At 29.9% G+C, this 22,294-nt stretch overlaps 1 protein-coding gene across 2 annotated transcripts in view; it reads left to right on the top strand.

Annotated features, from left to right (window-relative positions):
- LOC126739476 (discoidin domain-containing receptor 2-like) overlaps positions 1-22,294 on the top strand; it is a 305,530-nt gene that overhangs the window by 198,014 nt on the left and 85,222 nt on the right. For both annotated transcript variants that reach the window (XM_050445155.1, XM_050445154.1), the window contains exon 5: positions 8,514-8,661. In XM_050445155.1, the coding sequence (XP_050301112.1) occupies positions 8,514-8,661 (148 nt within the window). The remainder of the gene's footprint in view (positions 1-8,513; positions 8,662-22,294) is intronic.

The raw sequence follows: 22,294 nt of genomic DNA, 5'->3' as shown, positions 1-22,294 counted from the left end.
TTTTGGAGCTAATATATCATGCTACTTTTCCTTTTTTAAACTATTTTGGCTTATGTGTATAAATAAATTAATAAACTAGGTATTTTAGTGAAAAATCCGTAATAAACTAAGACACATGCCGACATCTAAAGTAAACATTACGACGTCTGATTCCCTATCAAAGCCCCTGAAAGCAATATATTTTGGAGTTCGAATTGAAACGGATGCACTTTCGTAGGAAAAAGATCTCCTAAAGTAGGGCAGGGGTTGTCGAGGTCGAAGAAATAAGAGGAAACTCTAAGATTTAAAGGTTTGGAGATGTAAAACTAAGTTCGACAGTCATATATTCTCATCAATGACGGGTTAATACTCGAGCATTTTATCAATCTTTCAAAAGTAGCAGAAAAATAAGGATAAAAGTTATGTGGCTTTTATGTCGATTCAGAAATTTGGCGAATATTGTTACTTTTAGTCATAAAGAAATATAATAAAAATGAAAATCATATAAGAAAATCCACTTTCGTAATATTGGTCGGACAAAAATTCTTTTCAAAAGAACATTCTGGTTTTTTAATAATGTTGTCAAAGCAGTATTATTATCAGAAAAAATTATAAAATTCCTATATTTGGTTTCTTGATTTTAAGGTTCGAGGGAGTAAAGAACAAAAAATGGCTCTTTTCCTCACCCCTTGCGAGGGTGAGCTGCAACCCCAAAATCTTTAATCGGAATAGGGTTGAGTGATGCCTTATAATAATAGTCTTGTTCAAGAAAGCGTAGTTTTTTAAATTATATACAGATATTTTTAAAAGAAAAGAGAAGAACACAAATAGAAAAACGATTTTTTAATTTACTTTAATTAGGTTTTTTATTTGAGCTGTATTTTTTTAGCATTGTTTCAATGACCTATAAAAACATATTATTAAATCAAATTTTTTATGGCACTTGTGATTCAGGTGGTAATATAGGAATAGTATAGTCACTTAAAATGTTTGTCGATATCTGACGCATTGAATAGGGACAGAGGACATACAGGAAATCAACAACGCCAACGTTTGCAATGCAAAAGGCCACGCTGGGCCAGATTATATTGCACTATATTACATCACATTTTATCTTAGTATAATTCTTCGTAATATGTTAGACTAAGATGGCGATATCAATATGAAAACTTAATTGTTCCACTTTTTTTTAATGTCCTTATTTTATTATAAATTACGGTCTAGATTTTCCAGAAATTTAGTTTTCTATGTAAAACTATAAAGAAAAAATAACACGATTCTATCATCATTCCTTATCATTACTCAGCTTTTTACATCTGAAATTAAGAAATAAATATTTTATATTAATAAAATATATTACTAAATAAATGAATAATATTACATTTATTTTTCTTAATCTATAAATTATTCTTTTCGTAAATTGTGAAAGAATATTCAGATATTTCAAATAGAGATGGCAATATAAGATTAAAAATTGAATCTTCTAGAATTTGTATTTTTCTAACTTTATTTACTTAATTTCATAAGAAATACATCATTTTATTATTATTCTAAAAATCCTCAAGGTAGATTGGGGAGATGGGCTTTAAGGCTGCAGCAATTCGACTATAAAATAGTTCATAGGAAAGGGCGCGATAATGTAGTAGCGGATGCTTTATCGAGGAATGTCCCGGTAAATTGTGATTCTGTTTAGTTCTCCAACCATGATTTTCATAAAACTAGTGCTTCTTGTTATATTAAATTGAGAGATCGAATTATCAGGAATCCATTAGATTTTCCTCTTTGGAGAGTTCGTGAGGACAAGATTTATGAATATGTGCGGTTAGATTGCCCAGATTTACGTGACGCTGCTGACTATTGGAAATTAGTTATTCCTAAGGATAGGAGACACGAGGTTTTTGCAAGCTGCCACTGCTCGCCTTTAGGAGGTCATTTAGGTGTCTATAAGACTTATCCCAAGATAGGCAGATTGTATTATTGGCTAGGGATGAGGTCGACCGTGGTAAGGTTTGTGAGACATTGTGTTACTTCTCAGAAAATCAAACCTGAACAAAAGAAGCCAGCAGGCCTAATGGTTTCTAATTTGGTCCCTAAACATTGTTGGTAGGTTGTGAGTATGGATTTATTTGGTTCTTTGCCTAAGAGTAAACGTGGCAATATGTATATATTTGTGGTCACTGATGTATTTAGTAAATTTAATCGTTTCTTTGCCATTAGGAAAGCTAATTCTGCTAAAATATACAATATTCTTGAGAAACATATTTTTCTTTTTCATGGAGTTCCAGAGGTTATTAGGTGTGACAATGGGGTACAGTTTAAGAGCAAAGAATTTCGAAATTTAGCAAAAAAATATGGATCTAAAATCATGTATAATCCCAATTATCATCCATCTCCTAATGTTACAGAGAGAGTCAATAGAGTACTAAAATCCATGTTAATTGCTTTTGCTTTGGAAAATCATAGAATATGGGATGAAAACCTAGCAGCTTTAGCCTGTGCAATTAATACAGCAACTCATGAAGTTACAAGTAAAACGCCTTACTTTATTAACTATGGTACTGAAATGATTTTGCATGCATCAGAATTTTTTCAATATAGGGACGTTAACTAAAATATAGCTTCTCATCAATCTCAGGGGAATTCCATTAAAAGGGTTGAATCTTTAGGGAAGCTAAGGGAATTTGTACCGAAGAAATTATTACAAGCAGGCCAGAAATCTAGGGATCAATATAACTTAAGACGTCGAAATGTAGAATTTATTATTGGTGATTTAGTTTGGAAAAGATTGTATGCATTGTCAGATGCAGGGAACTATTTTACTGCTAAGTAATAGGCAATTGAAAATAAAAAAAATAAATTAAATGGGTAGCTAGTTTCCAACTTCATCATAATAAGATTTAAGATCTTGCACATGCCAATTTCCTCTTGATTTCCCATGCATATCCTCAAGTTCATAAATGCAGTAACCCACTTTATTTTTCACCCTAAAAGGATCTTCAAATTTACCTGCCAACTTCAAGCAGTAATCTTAGACTAAGATATAAGATTGAAAACTAAACTTTTTTATTTATTTTTTCTATATTATAATAAAATTTCATTTCTAATTTTCTATGTGGATTTGCATTTGCAAAAAAACAATTTGATAACCAATAAAATAGGGAGGAATAATGATGTACATCTGCCTCTTAAGCATTTTAACCCTTAAATGCATCCCGTTGACTTTTGTCAACATACATATTTTTCCCAATAACGAACGAGTTTAGGTAGGAAATTCAGCGCGCTGCATCGTGTAGTAAATTGTTTACATACCATCGCATGAAACAATCGGGGATCTAGGTGTACAGACTCTAACTTGTAGCGGAATATAATCAGCTGTTTAACGTATTCAGCAGAACGCTTAGTAGGAAATAGAATTTAGTGTGCCGTTTACTTGAGAAAAATAAGAGCTACACTGTTCAAAAATTGTGTTTTATAAAAAGTAAGGTATGTATTTTATTTCAATAAGTGCGTAGTTTCAAAATAGTTTTTATATTTCTTGTAAATAGGCGATTTTCTTATGTTGCTTTTTGTCTAAATTATGCATTCGGGAACTAAATCTGACATCACGCTTTGTTGCGTTTCGGCAACAGTATGCATTGATATAATTTTTTTTTGTTACAGGATGAGTGATCAACGACGTTCCAGAAAGATTCTATCAGAGCAAGCCTTGCATGATTATTGGGGAAACTTTACAGGTCTGGAAAGTGACGATGAAGTTGAGAGCGACTCGGAAAGCTTGAAGGATAGAACCTACAACCCACAGGAAGATTTTATTGAAGAGTCTATAAGCGACAGCGCAGAAGAGATAACTATAGAAAATGAGTCAAACGATATTGATTTGAGCTTGCCATCTTGCTCCAAGCAGCAAGACCCACCCCCTAATAAAAAACCAGTAAAAGGTGTAAAACAAAAAAAAAACATCACCTGGAAGCGGAAGTGTTTGGAGCTAAATGAGGATCAGTTACGCTTTCACGGAAATACAAAGCTTAATGATAACATCATGCAGCTGGACATCCCGTATCAATCTTTTAGCTATTTTTTTTCTGAAGATCTGATAAACAAGATTGTACAATAAACGAATCTTTATAGTTTTCAAGCAAAACCAGAAAAACCTCCGACATTTACGGATGTTGACATCCGGCAGTATGTAGGAATACTAGTATATATGTCATTAATCTAATATATATGCCTAATTCCCGGTCATTCTAGAGTGAAGATTTAGAATTTCCACAAGTGATAAATGTCATGAGTGTAAATAAATTTGAACAGATTCGCCAATACATTCATTTCAATGACAATCATAGCTTTATACCTAGAGATCAACCTGGTCATGACCGACTTCACAAAATAAGACCTTTATGTGATTATTTGAATGAAAAATTTTCCTCTGTATCACTAGAGCAGCATCTTAGTATTGATGAGCAAATGTGCTTTACCAAAGTAAGGCAGTATATGAAGCAATATATTTTTTTTTGAAAACAAGCATATATTTCTGAAAATAAAGTTTACAATTCAATTTTACAAACTTAACAACTCTAAACAGTGCATATAGCTCTAGCCTCGAGAACTGTAGAATATTCAATAAAAATTAGTGTTATTCCCAAGATAAATAATGTGCATTATATTACCATTTCTACCACTATCACTATTACCATTATTATACGATATTAATCCTATTTCTAATAAAATATATAAAACTATAATATACTATGTAGAAAGGAAATATTTTAATTTATTTATTTTTATTTTTTTTTAATTATTAGGCAATTCATTATATGTATGTCTTAGATGCGCGGTCAATTGGGCTGTTCATTCCTATATTAGTTCTACTATATACTACATATAAGTTGGATTGAGATTTGGTGTTGTAGCTGTGAATTTCGTTGGAGAATGTTAACAGGAATTACATTTTAATTGTTTATTTAAGATTTTATACATTAATTTACATTGTTCAAGAATCAACAGTTTTTCCAAATTAAAAATGCCTAGTTCACTATACAGGGTTTCTGTATGTGTAGTTATCTCATAATTAAACATTATTTTAAGTACCTTATTTTGTGTTATTTGAACATCACTAAATTTTGTTTTACAACATGTACCCCATATAGGTAAAAGATATCTTATATGTGATAAGAAAAAGGCATTATATACATTCATTTTGGTTTTATGTATTAAATAGCTCCTACTTTTATATATGCATGATATGAGTGAGAGAATTTTTTGTGTAATTTTATTTATATGCATTTGCCAGTTAAGAGATTCATCTATTTGCAAACCAAGATATTTTACACAGGATGTCTTTTCTAAATTAAAATTAGTTATTTTAATGTTTATATTACCTATATGTTTATTTTTTTGCTTGAACAACATAAATTGTGTCTTATATGTGAAATTCACCATTTATAATACAAACTTAAATCGTTATTAATTATTTCTACAAGTTCTTGCTCATTCTCCCCTATGTATAATTGAGCCGTATCGTCAGCAAATGTAAAATATCGTGCATTTAGTTTTGCAGATTTTAGATTTAAAATATATAATACATACAATAGCGGCCCGAGTACCGACCCCTGTAGTACACCATAGTTGTTTGTTAATAATTCGCTGCTAATACCGCTCAAATCAACATACTGCCTTCTATCCACCAAATAAGTATTCATAAGATTTAAGAAAAGTGCCCCCAGACCCAAATCCTGCAGTTTTCTCATCAACAAATCGTGACTAACCACGTCAAAAGCCTTTTTCAAATCAATAAATATTACCACCACAATTTTTCCCTGATCTAATGCCTTTGAAATGGTACTAATAAAATCAACAGTAGCAGCAAGAGTGCTACTATTTTTAACAAAACCATATTGATACTGATCAAGCAGTGAATTTTTATCAATAAAATTCATTAACCTTTTCTTAATAACTTTTTGCAGGACTTTAGATAGAGTGTTTATAACAGTAATAGGTCGGTAGTTGTTCATTTGTACCTTTTTACCAGATTTAAAAATTGGAATAATTTTATTTTTTTTTAATTCTTGAGGAAACACGCCAGTAGTAAATACTTTATTTATTAAATTTGAAATAATACCTATAACATGATCCTTAAAGTTAATTAAGTATAAGACCGTCATTCCATCTTCACCCGGAGAAGAGTTACGTTTTAACTCCAATAAAATCTCACAGACCTCATTTGGGTTGGTTGGTTCAATATTAATATTCAAAACCTATGTTATCATTATTTAAAATTTGAATTTCATTGTTTAACTCCTTGACAATATTCTCACCAACTTGCGAAAAATATAAGTTTAAGTTATCAGCAATATCCTTTTGCTCTTTGATTATTTTGCCGTTTATATTTAAAAAGTCTATTTGAGTATTGTCCGGTTTGCTATTAAAAAAACTATTGACAAATTTCCACTGTCTTTTTTGATCAGTTCCTGCACGATCCTACTCCTTACGAAAAAATTGATTTTTCAGTGTTTTAATTTTATTTTTAATTTTTCGAAATTCATCATTATACAATAGATTACCCGGATTTTGATTTTTTTTAAGTATCATCCCTTTGCCTCATGATTTTAAGAATTTCGCTATTTATCCATTTATTATTTTCTTTTATTTTTACTGTTTTTATATTTTGTGACTCTCTTTTAGTTAGTTCTTATATGCCTATGAAGCCTCATAAATGGGGCTTCAAATTTTTCGTCTTGGCGGGGATCTCAGGCTATGCATTTAGATTTGAAATCTACACAGGTCAAGATAACTTACAAAGGCAGAATAACGAACCTGATCTGGGTTCTACTGGCAATATTGTGGTCAGATTATCAAGAATTATACCACGACAACAAAACTTTCGCTTATATCATGACAACTACTACACCAGCATTCCGCTTATGGTATATCTTGCCAAGGAAGGTATTTATTCATTGTGTACAGTTAGGCGCAATAGGGTAACGGACTGCAAACTTTCTACGGAAGCCGCTCTAAAAAAGTCCCCCCGGGGTACTAGTGAGGAATATGTTTCAACCACTGATGGAATTGATGTTTCCGACGTAATATGGAAAGGCAATAAGTATGTGGCTCTGATCTCTTCCTTTGCAGGGAAAGAACCCTCAACAAAAGTTAACAGAAAAGAGAAGAAAATAATTGAAGTATATGTAATTCGAGAATATAACAGGCACATGACGATATAAAATATAAAGAAAAAGTCGAAAATGGTACATAAGAATATTCTATCATTACTTGGATTTGACTATTGTAAATGCTTGGCTTTTGTACAAAAGAGTATACCAAGAAAAAGGAAAAAAAACTCTAAATCAGGCAGTCTTGAGGGCCGAGATTGCAAAATGTTTATGCAATGTAGGGAAGGGTGCACCTAATAAGCGTGGAAGGCCAATCAGTAGTGTCGAAAATGAAATAGCGACGAAGCGCAGTCGAGGACCAACACAACATGTGCCTCCAAAAGAAGTACGCACAGACCAAGTTGATCAGTGGCCCATCATTGAAAATCTAAAAATGAGATGCAAGTACCCTAACTGTAAAGGCTTTACCCGCACAAAATGTGAAAAATGTGGTGTCGCTTTATGCCTAAATAAAAACAACAATTGTTTGAAAAAGTTTCATAATGAATAAATTTAGCACTTAAGTCATAATGTAGTCATTTGGCAACAATCAGTTCTTTCAAAATAAAAATAATAATTTTTTCCTTAAATTTTTTTTATTAATTTTCCTGGCCTCTTTGATCCTTAAGAACATTATTACACATAAATTAACTTAAAAGAAAAAATTCATGCTTTTAAGGGTTAAGTAAAAGTAACAAAGGTTAAAAATCATGAACAAGATACATTGAGAAATTCTTTTTTTTTTATATTCATGCATTATTTTTTGAAAAACTAATTTAAAAAAAAATTACTACGCATTGAAAAGAAAATTTAAAAATAAAGTACCCACTAGATTAATTTCGATTGACTTAACTAGTTTCAATTAAAACTTGTATATTGCAATTTAAAAGAGAAGCATATTCTTAAGTTAATGCTAAACGAATAAAATAGCTAAATAAATAAGACATATAACAATACTTCAGAGTTCATATTTTTTTTGAATATCTTAAATAAGCTTGTTTTTCTATTCTTCACTCACTTTTTCCATAATTACTATATTATTAACTACCTCATTGATTAAACACCTAAATGCCTACCCCATTACCTTCGCAAACAATAATATTGTTAATTAATATTAATTGTTATTTTAATAGGTTTGGCGTTGATTGGTATACTAGTAACGTCCACAATATCTCATTTACTATGTAAATAAACACGTTTACTTAAACTGCTAGCAATATTGGAAACTTAGATGCTAAGGTGAGAATTGTTTACATAATCTACGAAGCAATTTACAGGTGTAAACTGGATAATTGCAATTGTCTTATATGCCCCGAAACACTTATATATTTTGTTTTTTGTATCTATATTTTATTATCGATTAAAGAGTGAAATATTTTCTTGTAGATTTTACGTGGAAACAGTGATACCGCTTCAGTAGAAATGCATAAACTGATGCCCACCATTTTTGCCAGCAAAATTCGTCTTCTGCCCTACAGTATCCACAGAAGAACGGTTTGCCTAAGAATGGAGTTGCTGGGTTGTGTATATGCAGGTAAGCATCTTGTTACAATTTATTTAGAGATAAAATGACAATTTTTTTATCAGATATCAAAGGAGGTAAGGTGAAATTAAAACGGTTAAACTGTTATCGAGTTACAGTTCATAAAATTATATAAAGAAAAATATAGAGAAAGATATAACAATATTTTAAATTTAATATACTTTTAGCAAAAATTGAGGATTCTGAAATGTTCTAGTGATATAATATTCATATAATAACTTCAGATATATACTTGTTATGAAAAAAAAAACATACAGTTATAAAATAAATAGGCCAATATCCAACCAATATCATTATCATAATAGTAATTTCATTCGTTTCCGGTTCATTTTATTATTCCATCAACTTATACTAACAAGTCATGCGAACTAATTTTAAAAACACTAGGTATTTAAAAATGTAGGTCACTGATAGATTATTTAAATCATAATAAATAAATTAATCATTTAAAAAAAAATAAATCAAGCATTATGATAATCATCCTTATTCAATTCCATGCTGACTTTAAAAGTCTTATAATCTTTATGTTTATTTAATCATTTTTATGTCAATAGCAACTTATTAGGCTCATAATGGGATTTTCATAGATGATATTTAAAATCATTATGGTAAATATTTAATACGTTCCAGGCTCATCCTAATGGTAATTATTTAATCGATTTTAGAATATCATTAAGGTGATTATTTATTTAGCTTTGCGGTGACAAAGGGTCATCTAAGAAATCATCACTTTTCTTTTACAATTTTTTTATTAAATACTCATTTAGTTCTAGGTCTATATAAGTGCTTCTCGAAACAATTTGTAATGTTTTTTTTTAAATTTTCTTTAATATCCTTTGATTATATTGTGAAATAGGGAACGAACCAAGGTCTGGCTAATAGAAGTAAATATATATCAAATGATTAATAATTAATATAGCAATAATTACTTATATATTTTAGTCTGATAACCGCTTATATGCATCATTAAAAAAAAATGTATATAGTTTTATATCCGTTGTTATGTTTATTTAATTTATTTTAGAAAAATAAGATATTTAGTCATTACAGTTACGTTATTGATTTCTATTCACTTTTATGGATTAATACAGTGATTACGTAGATAATTTCAAATCAATGTGGGGTCATAGGGATTATATTAACAATTTTAGTGACGGTTTCATATAAACATTGATGTGATAATTACTTTGATGGCCCTTTACAATTCCGACAATGAATAGTTAACTAATTTTTATCTAATAAAAGAGAGGCATAAGAATTGAATTATTAACTACAATAATTATGATGATCATTATTAAATTAGTCTGTCTAAGTTTCAATTATTTTGTTTATTTATATTTACCAATATTTCGGCGACTATGAAATCCACTTTGAATCAATAACTCTTATCAATAGTGTGAAATTAACGTATAACATTATTTATTAATTTGGCGTTAGTGACTTTTTAGAATCACTATTCATCAATTTTGATGTAATAAGAGCTGAGTAGTCAATATTTCAGCATACAGAGGTAGTTATTTAATAAAATGTAGATTTAATTGGTTTAAGGTCATTCTAATGTTTATTCAATCATATCGGAGTCAGTAAGACTTGTTATGAATCATTAGAAAGATTTTATTGGTGGTCATATTTAATAATTATGATCATAGTTTATTGATTTAATGATTTTAATGCATTCTTTTAAATTGGTTTGATGACCTTTTACAATCCCCATGATGAATATTTAACGAATTTTTGTCTAATAAAAGTATGGTTTCAAGAATTGATTTATTGATTGCAATCATTACGAAGATGATTATATTAGTCCAGATTGAATATTATATTAAAATGTCGTTGTGATGTACATTATTTTAGAAAACAAAGTTTTTGATATCAAAGTCAAGTTTTAAACGTGGAAAACAATTTAATTAAACAGAGGTGGATTAAATTAACAAAAAAAATCCAGAAGATGAAAAAATTATTATTGTAACGAAGTTACAAGATTTTGCCTTTATTTTATAGTAATAAGGGTAAGACCAGGCAGTCTTTTATAAGACAACTTAGATAATTTTGCTCCGTTAACATTTCAACCTCTAAATTTATAATTTATATAACAAAAAGATACATTTTAAGCTTTACCTGTGAGTCATGAGGGGTTTATAATTGTAAACATATATAAAGAAACCAACTTAAAGAGGTTTTTAGCCTGATAGTATCCCGGAAAGGTTTGATTTTTTATAGGTTATGCCTAGTTCTCCGTTGACTATGTTGTAGTCTCTGGCCTTATTATTTTTAGCCCTGGTTATTCTTAGGATAATAAAGAACCACAAATGCCTAAAACTGAGAGGGTTTTCATCACTGTTCTTCCAGTTTTCCGGTTATTTTTATGAAATTTTCCTTTCATGTTGTTGCATTGTTTACATGTTCTATTTTGCAAGTTTCAAGGTTTACCTACCTTGGGAAGCCCTGTTAAATGAAGGGGCATGCCCGGTGTGGCAAAATATAATGTAAATCATGATTCAGTTTCCCGCGGTTTTCCTGAAAAGCCGGTTTTCTTGTACACATGTGGCCAGTTTTTGTCCCGCTGTTTATACCTAGAAATACCCGGTTTTGAGAGCTGAAACTAAGTTTGTTTGCCATATAAGGTCATAGCCTATAAATCCATACCGTTTTCATGAGGAAGAACTCATTAAGTTTTCCCCACTGATGTAAATAACTCCGTGCGGAGCTATTTACATCTGTGCTTTATCGAATCCGTTGCTATTGATATCGTTCCGTCCCGTTCAATTTATTTTTAAAACTGTGGTTTGGACACTATATTTCTTCGTGTTTTGTAGGGCAGGTAGTAAACGGGTGATTAAACCAACGTTTCATTAGTTCCGTTCGCGAAAAATTACATTCTTGTTTGCAACCAGAGAAACACTCACTGCGGATTTATTTTGTATTTAATTGATAATTTTTATTGTTGACTTTTTTATTTTCTGCTCTGTCCGCGGCCGTACCGTTTCGTTTAATTGTTTAATTGATGAAAACTACTGCTTGGACACTATCTTTTTTCGTGTTTTGTAGGGCAGGCAGTAGCCGCGTTTATTAATTATTACTTGGCTTCTCAAAGTGGTGAGAGACAAGTAATAACTGAGTCCGTGATGTCATAATTACTATCCGTATAGCAACAGAGTAGAGGTAAATGTTGACCGATTGATTGAGATTGCTTCGCTTGGGGATGTGCGATACGATTCGATTTTCTCGAGTACCGGTATTTTTTCTTTCGATAGTCGATATTTTGTACCGGTACTTTAACGTACGATACGGTCCGATCCGTTTGAGGTTTACGCAGTACCTATCATATCCCGTATCGAAGAATGCTATGAAATAAATTTAATTTAATCAAAAAGATACCACATTACCAAATTAATATGAATGAAGCAGTGAAGCACGGATTTACTCCTGTTTCCTTCTGTCTTTCTGTTCATGTTTATCCGTAGTGTTGGCAGATGCAACCCATTTTCTGAACGCCTATTTTCAAAGGCTGATGCGATAATAGATGAATGCCGTAACAGACTTTTTGGAGATAGACTTTCAAGGCTATTATTCTTAAATTCGTTAGAATTAAGTTACTGGAATTTGAAATTATTTTTCAATTTCTAGAATAATTATTTTTGTCTTACGTTTTAATGTTTTCTGTTGTTCGGTTTTAATTTAAGTGACGACAAATGTCAAATTTTCACTTGTAGTTATTTCGAAATAAATGCTGTTAATAAATAATATATCAAAAATAATACTAAAAATAATGGCCATACCAGTATTGACCATACCAGTCCGCGCTAATTTAACATTTAAAAAAAATATATATATTTAGTTAAATCGTACCGGTACTTGGAATATCGGCACTGAACTTGTAGGATTAAAACGATACGATACGATCCGAAATACCGGTACTTTCCTCAGTATCGCACATCCCTAGCTTCGCTTGATTGGTGTTGAGTTTCCGGCTTTGCTTAACGAATGTCATCCGTAACCGCTTGTACAAAACATCATAACCCCGTCCCTTAAATCATACTGTTTTGCGTCATTAATAGAGTGCCGAATTTTCCAGTACATTTTCCCAAATAACTGCCTGTCCTGAATCATAGAAATTGGTAATGGGGATTGTTAGATTTTAAGGACTTCTTTGTTCATTTAGTTTCAAGCAACCAAACCTGTTACTTATTAGTATCTATTTGTAATAATGAAGATTAAGGGCAATAAGATCTCATTATAACCGGACAGTCTACTTTCAATCTCTACCTGGTTTCTCCACTGTATAAAGGCTTACCCGAGAGGCTAGAGGGGACTCTAAGCTCCTTTAATTACTTAGAGTGGCGCCAGAGGCATTTTGTCGACTTTTCTCCTGTAACTGTACAAAGAAATAGTGAGGGGGGTTGACGGATACCCTGCGACGTCAAAGGTTAGAGGGTGGACATACGGCAAGTACGAAGTACCCCCGCTACATTATATAAAAATTATCTTTCATTTTGGCGACACCTTTAAAGAGAGACATGACTTTGGAAAGTATTGAAAGAATGCGTGAAGAGATTGAAGTCAAATGAGTTTTGTGAAATAGGAATCGAAGTAGATAAATCAGATTTCGTAAATTGTATATGTAGATTAAGAGAATTAATGTAAACATATTAAAGTTACTTAAAGGACAGAAAATTACATTTTAAAAAATATTTGAATACGTTGAATATTTGTCATTATTCAAACGTATGTAGTTAAAATTACTACCGTAAATATTATAGTAATTCTATAGATATAACAAGTACTTGTATTTATATTCACAGCTGTTATAAAACGTGTTTTGCCAATTATGAAATTTTACTTAATGTGGACAAGGCAAGTTTTGGAATGAAACGCCTTAGGTCTTACGGGAATCAGAACAATACAATCATTTTATTGATTTGAGGTACATAACCTTTTAAATGATAAAAAAATATATAAAAAGTATATTTCAAAAATTTCAGTAAAATAAGATCTTAGTAGCAGAAATTCATTTTGCATCGGTCATTCTAAGCAAATGTAGTTACTTAATCAATTTCAGGTTTCAAATTAATTTCAGGTCATCCTAATGTATATTTAGTCATCTTAGGATTGGTGAGACCTTTTATGAATTGTTAGAAATATTTTATTGATAATAGAATTTATTTATTAATTGTAGTTTATTACGATGGTTATTTCATTCATTCCAGGTTGATCTTGTAAAATCACTATGATATATATTTCGTTAATTTGTATGATGTATTAAGAACCTATCTAAATTCATTTATAAATTCATTATTAGATGTAGATATGTTTGCATTGGTTATTAGCAAATATTACCAAATATATGTATTGATTTATAGGTAATTATTTAAATAATTTTAGGTTTAGTTGAATTGAGGACACCCTAATGTTTCTTTCGGCAAAAAACTATTTTAATTATAGCAATCATTTCATTGATTTTACTTGGTCGTTGAGTTTTTTTATTCATTATGATAATTATTTACTTAATTTCTAGATTTTTTATTATAGGTTAATCAAGGTTATAGGAATTAATTTATTGATCTTGCTTAAAACCTATAACTTGAATAGCCATTACTTAATGGCCTTCTCTTTTTTATTTTTAATAATTATATAGTAATTATGTAATTATTTTTAAATTTATTTATAATAACAAACATGTTATTAAGTGTAAACGGATTGGTTATGGTATAGGGGATGAAATAAAAACTTTTTTCTCTCCATATGTTTTTTTGTTTATTCTAATTATAATTATAGTTCAATTTTTTTTCAAATATAACCGTCTTGATATAGCTATTCTTATATACAATTTACCTAAAAAAACTTCAAAAAAAATTTAAATTATAAGTAAAGAGAAAATTAATATATGTCTACCTAGAAAATTAAGAATTAAGATTTTTATTATATCACTGTTAAAAAAAATCCATATATAATATGTGAAGACATAATGCTACAATATACCCGATGTCCAGATGTGTTAAATTTTCATCATGATCAGAATTAAATAGGCTAAGAAAAAGGAGATGAAGCCATTTATTTTTTATTTTCTCTCAGTAGGTCTGCTTCTTAGCTATTTTATAGAGAATAAAATAAGTAATAATCAAGTAATAATAAGATACTAGAGATGATGTGATACTTAGAGGATAAAAAATCTTGAAAATAATGTTTTACTTCTCGTTTTAAATTTGTAAACAAACACGTTTTTGGGGAATCATGAATGCTGTTATATAATTCCACCCCGACTAATTTTATCTGATAATTTATAGAAATATGCAATTTTTTTAACTTATATAAAATATAGAGTAATTAAGCCAATAACTCTAATAATTTATATAACATTTTTTATTTTATAGTTAAGTGGCTTTTTTTTAAGAAGTATGCAGAGCTAATATAATAAAAATCTCTAAAATCCATCAGATTCATTTTTTTCAAAATCAAATCTTTTATATCAATTATTTAATGTATAAGACGCTGTAACATCAAAAATTTTCTAAAAAACTTAATATTTTCACTGTGTAATCCCAAAAAGTTTTAATTAAAAATATTCTGTTAACATATTTTTTTATCTTAACTTTACATCGATGGATATTTGCAACTATAAGTTTTTAGAAGGTCATAAATTAGTTACGAACAAAATCCATCAATAGCAACTGCCTCAAGATTAAACTTAAAGTTCATAATATTCTCGGCAAAAAATCCAAAGGCGGAAATAACTCCAAACTAATGCAAATTGGACTCTATATATCTCCCGTCGTCGTCATCTTGCAAGAACAAGAAAATGAACTTTGCGCTTGGAACTGGGTAAATTTTAGTTTTATAATTTTGCGGGAAATTAGCTCTCCCGAGTTATACTTTGATATGACTCGTTGTACTTCCTTTCCCCTTTTTGCAAAGAATTAATGTATATTTCCTTCGCCAACGTGGTTGCTTCCAACTTATTGTTATGTGCTGGTGTAAAGTTTTAACTTGCGGAGAAGTTTCAGAAATGAAATTTTAATCGGGTAAAAACAAAAAGTATTATCTTTGAACGGCCGCTACATTAACGGCTAACTTTACTTAGAAATGGGTCATTACTTTAAGGATAAAACTTTTTCATTATTGTATTTTTATAATAAAGGAGCTCATTTGAAATTTTATTGGATCGAATTTTCAAATCAGAAAACAAGAAACCGACAAGGTAAACTATTACTTCCAAGTTTGGTATAATGCAGCCAAGTACCTTTTGATATTCAAATCGAGTGCTAGTTTCAAGTCAATTTAGAATTCCGCATAACTAAGTGCCTTTTCTGACAGCTAAAGTGCCTGATTCGACTCAAGATTGGATAGATCCTTAAATTTTCATGCCAATCAATTTTAACTCGTAAATTTACTAAATGTTTTAGTAAGTTAAATATTAAAAGTGCGTTATTTTGTGTTTAATTATTTTAAAATTACACATGTAGGATGTTTATTAACTAAGTACCTATAATACAGATTTGTGAATCATTGGATGATTTTTAGAAGAAAAGTTAATATCAGCGTCCTTTTTTTTTATCCAAATAATCATTCTTACCTGAACGTTACTAAAAGCCAAAAATTAGCTTTTCCAAAAAGGTATTTTCACACATGGTAAGTATCTACTTAATTTCAATAAAATGTAAAAAGCGATCTCAGTAATTAGAATTTTTTTTTAAGAAGAAATTGAAGTAAATAATTTAAGTGATGGTTAAATTTGGTCCAAAGTAATTGAGGATAACAAAATTAATTTTGGGTGTTGTGAAAAATCAGTTGCGTGCCATTTTTTTCGTCAAGAATTTTCGGTTGGAATCTCGTCACTACAAAACCTTTATTCTAATTTTTCTTGATTATAGAAAGATGTGTGTATAATTTTATGAAAATATCTTAAAGAGTTATAAGAAAAAAATAAAAAAAAATTATAAATTTATTTAGAATTTTTGGTGTTTTGACTCTAAAGAATTAGGTTAGTTGCAATTAACTCTTTAAGACAAAATTTCCATACCAAGATAAAACGGAACAAAATAGTGTATTTAAAAAAAATATTTTATCGAATAATATTTTTCGATATTAAAAACTTCATTAATCCCAAAAAAATTATTCCTGACAAAATTATCGAGAAATCTTTTTTTTGTTTGTGTATTTAATACGCAAAAGAAGAGGCGCAAAAGCAGAATTTTACCATTTTAAACTTTATTTTTATAATGTAATTCTAATTTTTTTTTATTTGGTGTATTAATTTTTGCGAACTAACAGTAACCATTCTATAGGCCCCCTTCGCCCTATCCATTTATCTGGAAACTCGCCGTCTAGCCATTGGCGAACATGAAGAACATAGTGAGGAGTCTTGCTGGAAATATATTTCAGAAGACGAGTTTCCAGATAAATGGATAGGGCGAAGGGGGTCTATAGAATGACCTGCTAGATCTCCTGATATAACGCAGGAATTTGAACATCGCATATATCATTGTTTGGCCAAAAACGGGCAACATTTTGAACACTTATTGAAATAAAAACTGATATTTTTATGTTTTTGTTTTTTATTTGAACAAATTAAGATAAACAAAGATTTTTCTAATTTTCTCGAAAACGAATCGACCGATTTAAAAAAATCAAACATCAAAATAAAATACTTCGAAAGACCTTTTAAACAAGCTATTATTCGATACCCCTTGCCATTTAAAATTTTTAGGGGGATGATCCTGGGGGGCAGAGGGTGAAAGGGGGTGAAGTAATTTAAGATTAGAAAGTTGTCCCCCTTGACAAACCTTTTGACGTATTTCGGCGTTTTTTTTTTTAAACAGTGGTTTTCGATAAATCAGTGGTGGGAAGTTTTCAAAAGAACACCCTGTATATACAGGTATATATAGTAATATATACCTGCCATTTTTTTCGTCAAGAATTTTCGGTTGGAATCTCGTCACTAGAAAACCTTTATTCTAATTTTTCTTGATTATAGAAAGATGTGTGTATAATTTCATGAAAATATCTTAAGGAATTATAAGAAAATAATAAAAAAAAATTATAAATTTATTTAGAATTTTTGGTGTTTTGACTCTAAAGAATTAGGTTAGTTGCAATTAACTCTTTAAGACAAAATTTCCATACCAAGATAAAACGGAACAAAATAGTGTATTTAAACAAAATATATTATATCGAATAATATTTTCCGATATTAAAAACTTCATTAATCCCAAAAAAATTATTCCTGACAAAATTATCGAGAAATCTTTTTTTTGTTTGTGTATTTAATACGCAAAAGAAGAGGCGCAAAAGCAGAATTTTACCATTTTAAACTTTATTTTTATAATGTAATTCTAATTTTTTTTTATTTGGTGTATTAATTTTTGCGAACTAACAGTAACCATTCTATAGGCCCCCTTCGCCCTATCCATTTATCTGGAAACTCGCCGTCTAGCCATTGGCGAACGGGAAGAACATAGTGAGGAGTCTTGCTGGAAATATTCAGAAGACGAGTTTCTAGATAAATGGATAGGGCGAAGGGGGTCTATAGAATGACCTGCTAGATCTCCTGATATAACGCCGTTAGACTTTTTTCTATAGACTATTTCAAATCTATTGTGTTTACTCCCCAACCTGAAAGTTTGGATGAACTTCGTCAACGCATCATCGACAGCTGCCATGATATCCATCAACATGTTTTTGAAAATGTCCGTCAGGAATTTGAACATCGCATATATCATTGTTTTGCCAAAAACGGGCAACATTTTGAACACTTATTGAAATAAAAACTGATATTTTCATGTTTTTGTTTTCTATCTGAACAAATTAAGATAAACAAAGATTTTTCTAATTTTCTCGAAAACGAATCGACCGATTTAAAAAAATCAAACATCAAAATAAAATACTTCGAAAGACCTTTTAAACAAGCTACTATTCGATACCCCTTGCCATTTTAAATTTTTAAGGGGATGATCCTGGGGGCAGAGGGTGAAAGGGGGTGAAGTAATTTTAGGTTAGAAAGTTGTCCCCCTTGACAAACCTTTTGACGCATTTCAGCGTTTTTTTTTAAACAGTGGTTTTCGATAAATTAGTGGTGGGAAGTTTTCAAAAGAACACCCTGTATATACAGGTATATATATGTATATATATATATATATATATATATATATATATATATTATTATATATTATATTATATTATTATTATATATATATTACTCAATTTTTGGATTCTTTAGAATATTCTAGATATATTTGATGTACAATTTTCAACTGTTTCGAAGATATTGCAAAAATGAACACTAACGACAAGGAAAATTATTTGGTTACATAAATTCGTTACAACACACTCAAAAACTAATAAGTAATTCTGTTTATCTATTAACTTAACGACAGCAAAAAATCATTTACATCAATGTAGGAGATGTTTAATATGCTCGCCACGAACATCCTGGCAACATCCTAAAATTAAACAGAAATTTCTTCCAACGTTACTTAATATATCAGACATGAACGAATTAATCGCAACCGTTATTTGTATTTTTCAGTCAGCTAAGTCAAGGGGTTTAGTTTTGTAGAAAATATTTTTGAAAAGTTTAATGATGTCAGATCGGAAGATCGTGCAGCCATTTCATCGATCCTCGTCTCCCTATTCACCGATTTAGAAATGGTCGGTTGATGTATTGCCAGATATTGATTGGGTAATAGGGTGGTGTTTCATCTTACTAAAATCACATGATATAAACTGAAACTTGTGAGTTTTCTCGATCAGGATATATTGTAAGTTTGTCAAAATTGGCATGACATTATTTTGGAGCAGTGTTAAATAATTTTCACCATTTAAATCACCATCGAAGAACGAGGAATTTATGACATGATGTCCCAAACATTGCCTTTTCAGAGTATTGGGTATGTTGTTATCTCATCCAGTGAGAATTTTCTTTAGACCAATACCGGAAGTTTTGTCAACTAGTATAACCATAAAATGTAAAAATGCATTTAACAAAAAATGAAACATGCTCTGATTGGATCTCATAGTCATCTAACTTGCCATCAGTTGGTTGCTCACCAAAAACCACTCTCCTATTAAAATCGTTATCCATGAGTTCCTGAGTTAATATCAAATTATAGAGATGCATTTTATTTTCTATCAATGTTCGAATAATCGACGAATGGCTAACTTCGAACATTGGTACTGTTTTTCGACCTGAAGTATGTGGATTTTCCTCAAACTCAAGCATAATTATTATTTTGTGCGTTATTGTGAAATGAACCAGTCCTCTGGTAAGCTGTTTCAGCGAAATTCAAACGACTAAGATAATGATACCTATTGCTGACAGACAATAACTTCCAAGACCAAGCATCTTAAACCAAAGTGAAGAACACAATTTTTATTATTAATTATTTTAAATCTCAGTAAGAAGGTATTATGAATTCTATAAGTAAAGTTATAAACTTAGTACAGTTTATAATAGGTATAGAGCATTGTACACGAATTTAAAAATTAAATGTTTCAATAAAAATGTTTAAAGATTTTTTGGGGATATATTATCCATCATTTTAACCAATAACTCAATAAACTGTTCTGAGAGAGTTCTAACTGAAAATTATCATTTAAAATTTACTTCGTAATAGGAGTCATAGTCTGGCATTATTCCAAAACATCCCAAGAGCCGTTTGTTCGCAAACTCGTAGTAAGTATCCCCCTAACAATAGTAAAAATTGGTCTTACTGCTATATTTTTCTACCCGTTTTCCACTACAGCCAACATCATTTTGTTTAACTCAAGATAAGGTATATCTTCAAACTTTTAACACGTTTTATCTTGTAACATTTAAACTTTATTTCAGTTATATAGAAATCTCACACGGCTTACACGAGTTCGTCTAAATTCAGTTAAAACTTATCTAATAAAATCTGTCTGTACAATAAAAACATAATAGCTAACTTAATTAATCTTTAGGATCTTTAGGATTAAAGAAATAACTTTATTATTTATTTTTTTATTACTCCTACATAACCCAGTTTCCGAGGCCTTAATTACTCATATTAAAGTCATCAAATATTTTTAATTTTGGAAAATACGTACCTACACCTATCTTTCATAATTGAAATTCAAGTTTTAATAAAGTTTTTTATATAGCAAGTGCTATGATTAAAGATTCCTTTAGATAATTAAATCTTTAAACAATAATATTTACAATGTGGTTTAATAACAATATGAAATACGTAAATTTTTATATATAAGGTAAAATGAAAATCTTTCAGTCTCCCTCCACTTATTTTTATATATAAGATTATAAATTTATTTATTTGATTATATATATTTTCTTGGAGATAAAGACTTCCCCATTTTGTAATCTTTATATATAGGATTTTATACGTATACTACTATGCCTACTGCTTAATTTACTAATCGGTTTATATTCCAAGTATAAAACACAACTTTGGCTGGTCAAAATCCTCAAACTATTTAACTGAAGAAAGTTCCGCATGTTTCGTTCTTGGCATTATTAGAAATCAAAACATACATGACATACAGGAGGAGCTATTATAAAAAATAATAATAAAATTATATTTTTTTTGTGATTGAATAAAATTTCAATAAAAAACAATGGAAAAATTAAATTTTCAGTATCATTACAATACGTGAAACAAAAATTTTTAATTAACAATAATACCTAATCCTTCTTATTAATAAATTTTTGAATATTACAGACCCTTTAATATTTTTCAATCCAATCTCAAAACTTTTTTCTACTTAATCATGTAATCCCATTTTTGATGAGGAATAGTTAGTAATCGGTTCTTAAATCGGTGCTTCTGCACCTCTTTTACTTATTACTTCTAGATATTCTTCATTTTCTTTTTAAATCATTTTTCCACTTAATTCTATATGGACCAACATCAATCTCCTATTTATAGATTTACAAACAATATAACTATCACGAATATCTCAGGTATTCACCGGCGTTCGGGAATCATCTCTATGAAGCGAGTGGTGGGCACAACCCACGACATCTCGTGTAATAATGGTCTACCTAATATATTAGGAGTTCTCGCCGCTAGGAGGCCAATTCAAGTCTGAATATTGGCGCGAGTTTTAAATCAATATAAATAGTACAAAATAAATACAGTGTAAATAAAATGTTTCTAGTAATGTAAAGTAATTGCGTTTACTGTATTATAAATCACTCAAGTATCTTACTATCTTGTGCATTGATTGTTTTAATTCGCATGTAAACAAACAATAAAAACGCTACAAAATCAATGCCCAACTCAAAACTTTCTAATATTGTTCGCCTTCCTGATTAATAATCTTTGCATTTTCTTAATATCCCAAGATAATGGCTTAAGGATCAACTTCAATTGTCCTTCTTATACATTGATTTATCAATAATGCCATCAAATCCCAAGACATCTTGCATTAATTGATATTGTTCCTGATATGGGTCCTCTATCGAAGCGATTCCCTAGGGCTAAGAGAGCATTATTTGTTAAAATAATAAGCCGATATTGGTTTAATGATTCCAGTTAATCGCTATTATTACATTTGGAATAAATATTAGAAGATATTGGAACCGGCTTAATTAAAAACTGGAAAAGTATAATGAAGTAAAAATTATATGGGTCAAAGCACACTAATTAGA

Source organism: Anthonomus grandis, chromosome 8 (genome assembly GCF_022605725.1).
Source record: "Anthonomus grandis grandis chromosome 8, icAntGran1.3, whole genome shotgun sequence".
Lineage (NCBI taxonomy): Eukaryota > Metazoa > Arthropoda > Insecta > Coleoptera > Curculionidae > Anthonomus > Anthonomus grandis.
Note: the sequence above shows the minus strand (reverse complement) of the source record. Positions and strands in the feature narration are given on the sequence as shown.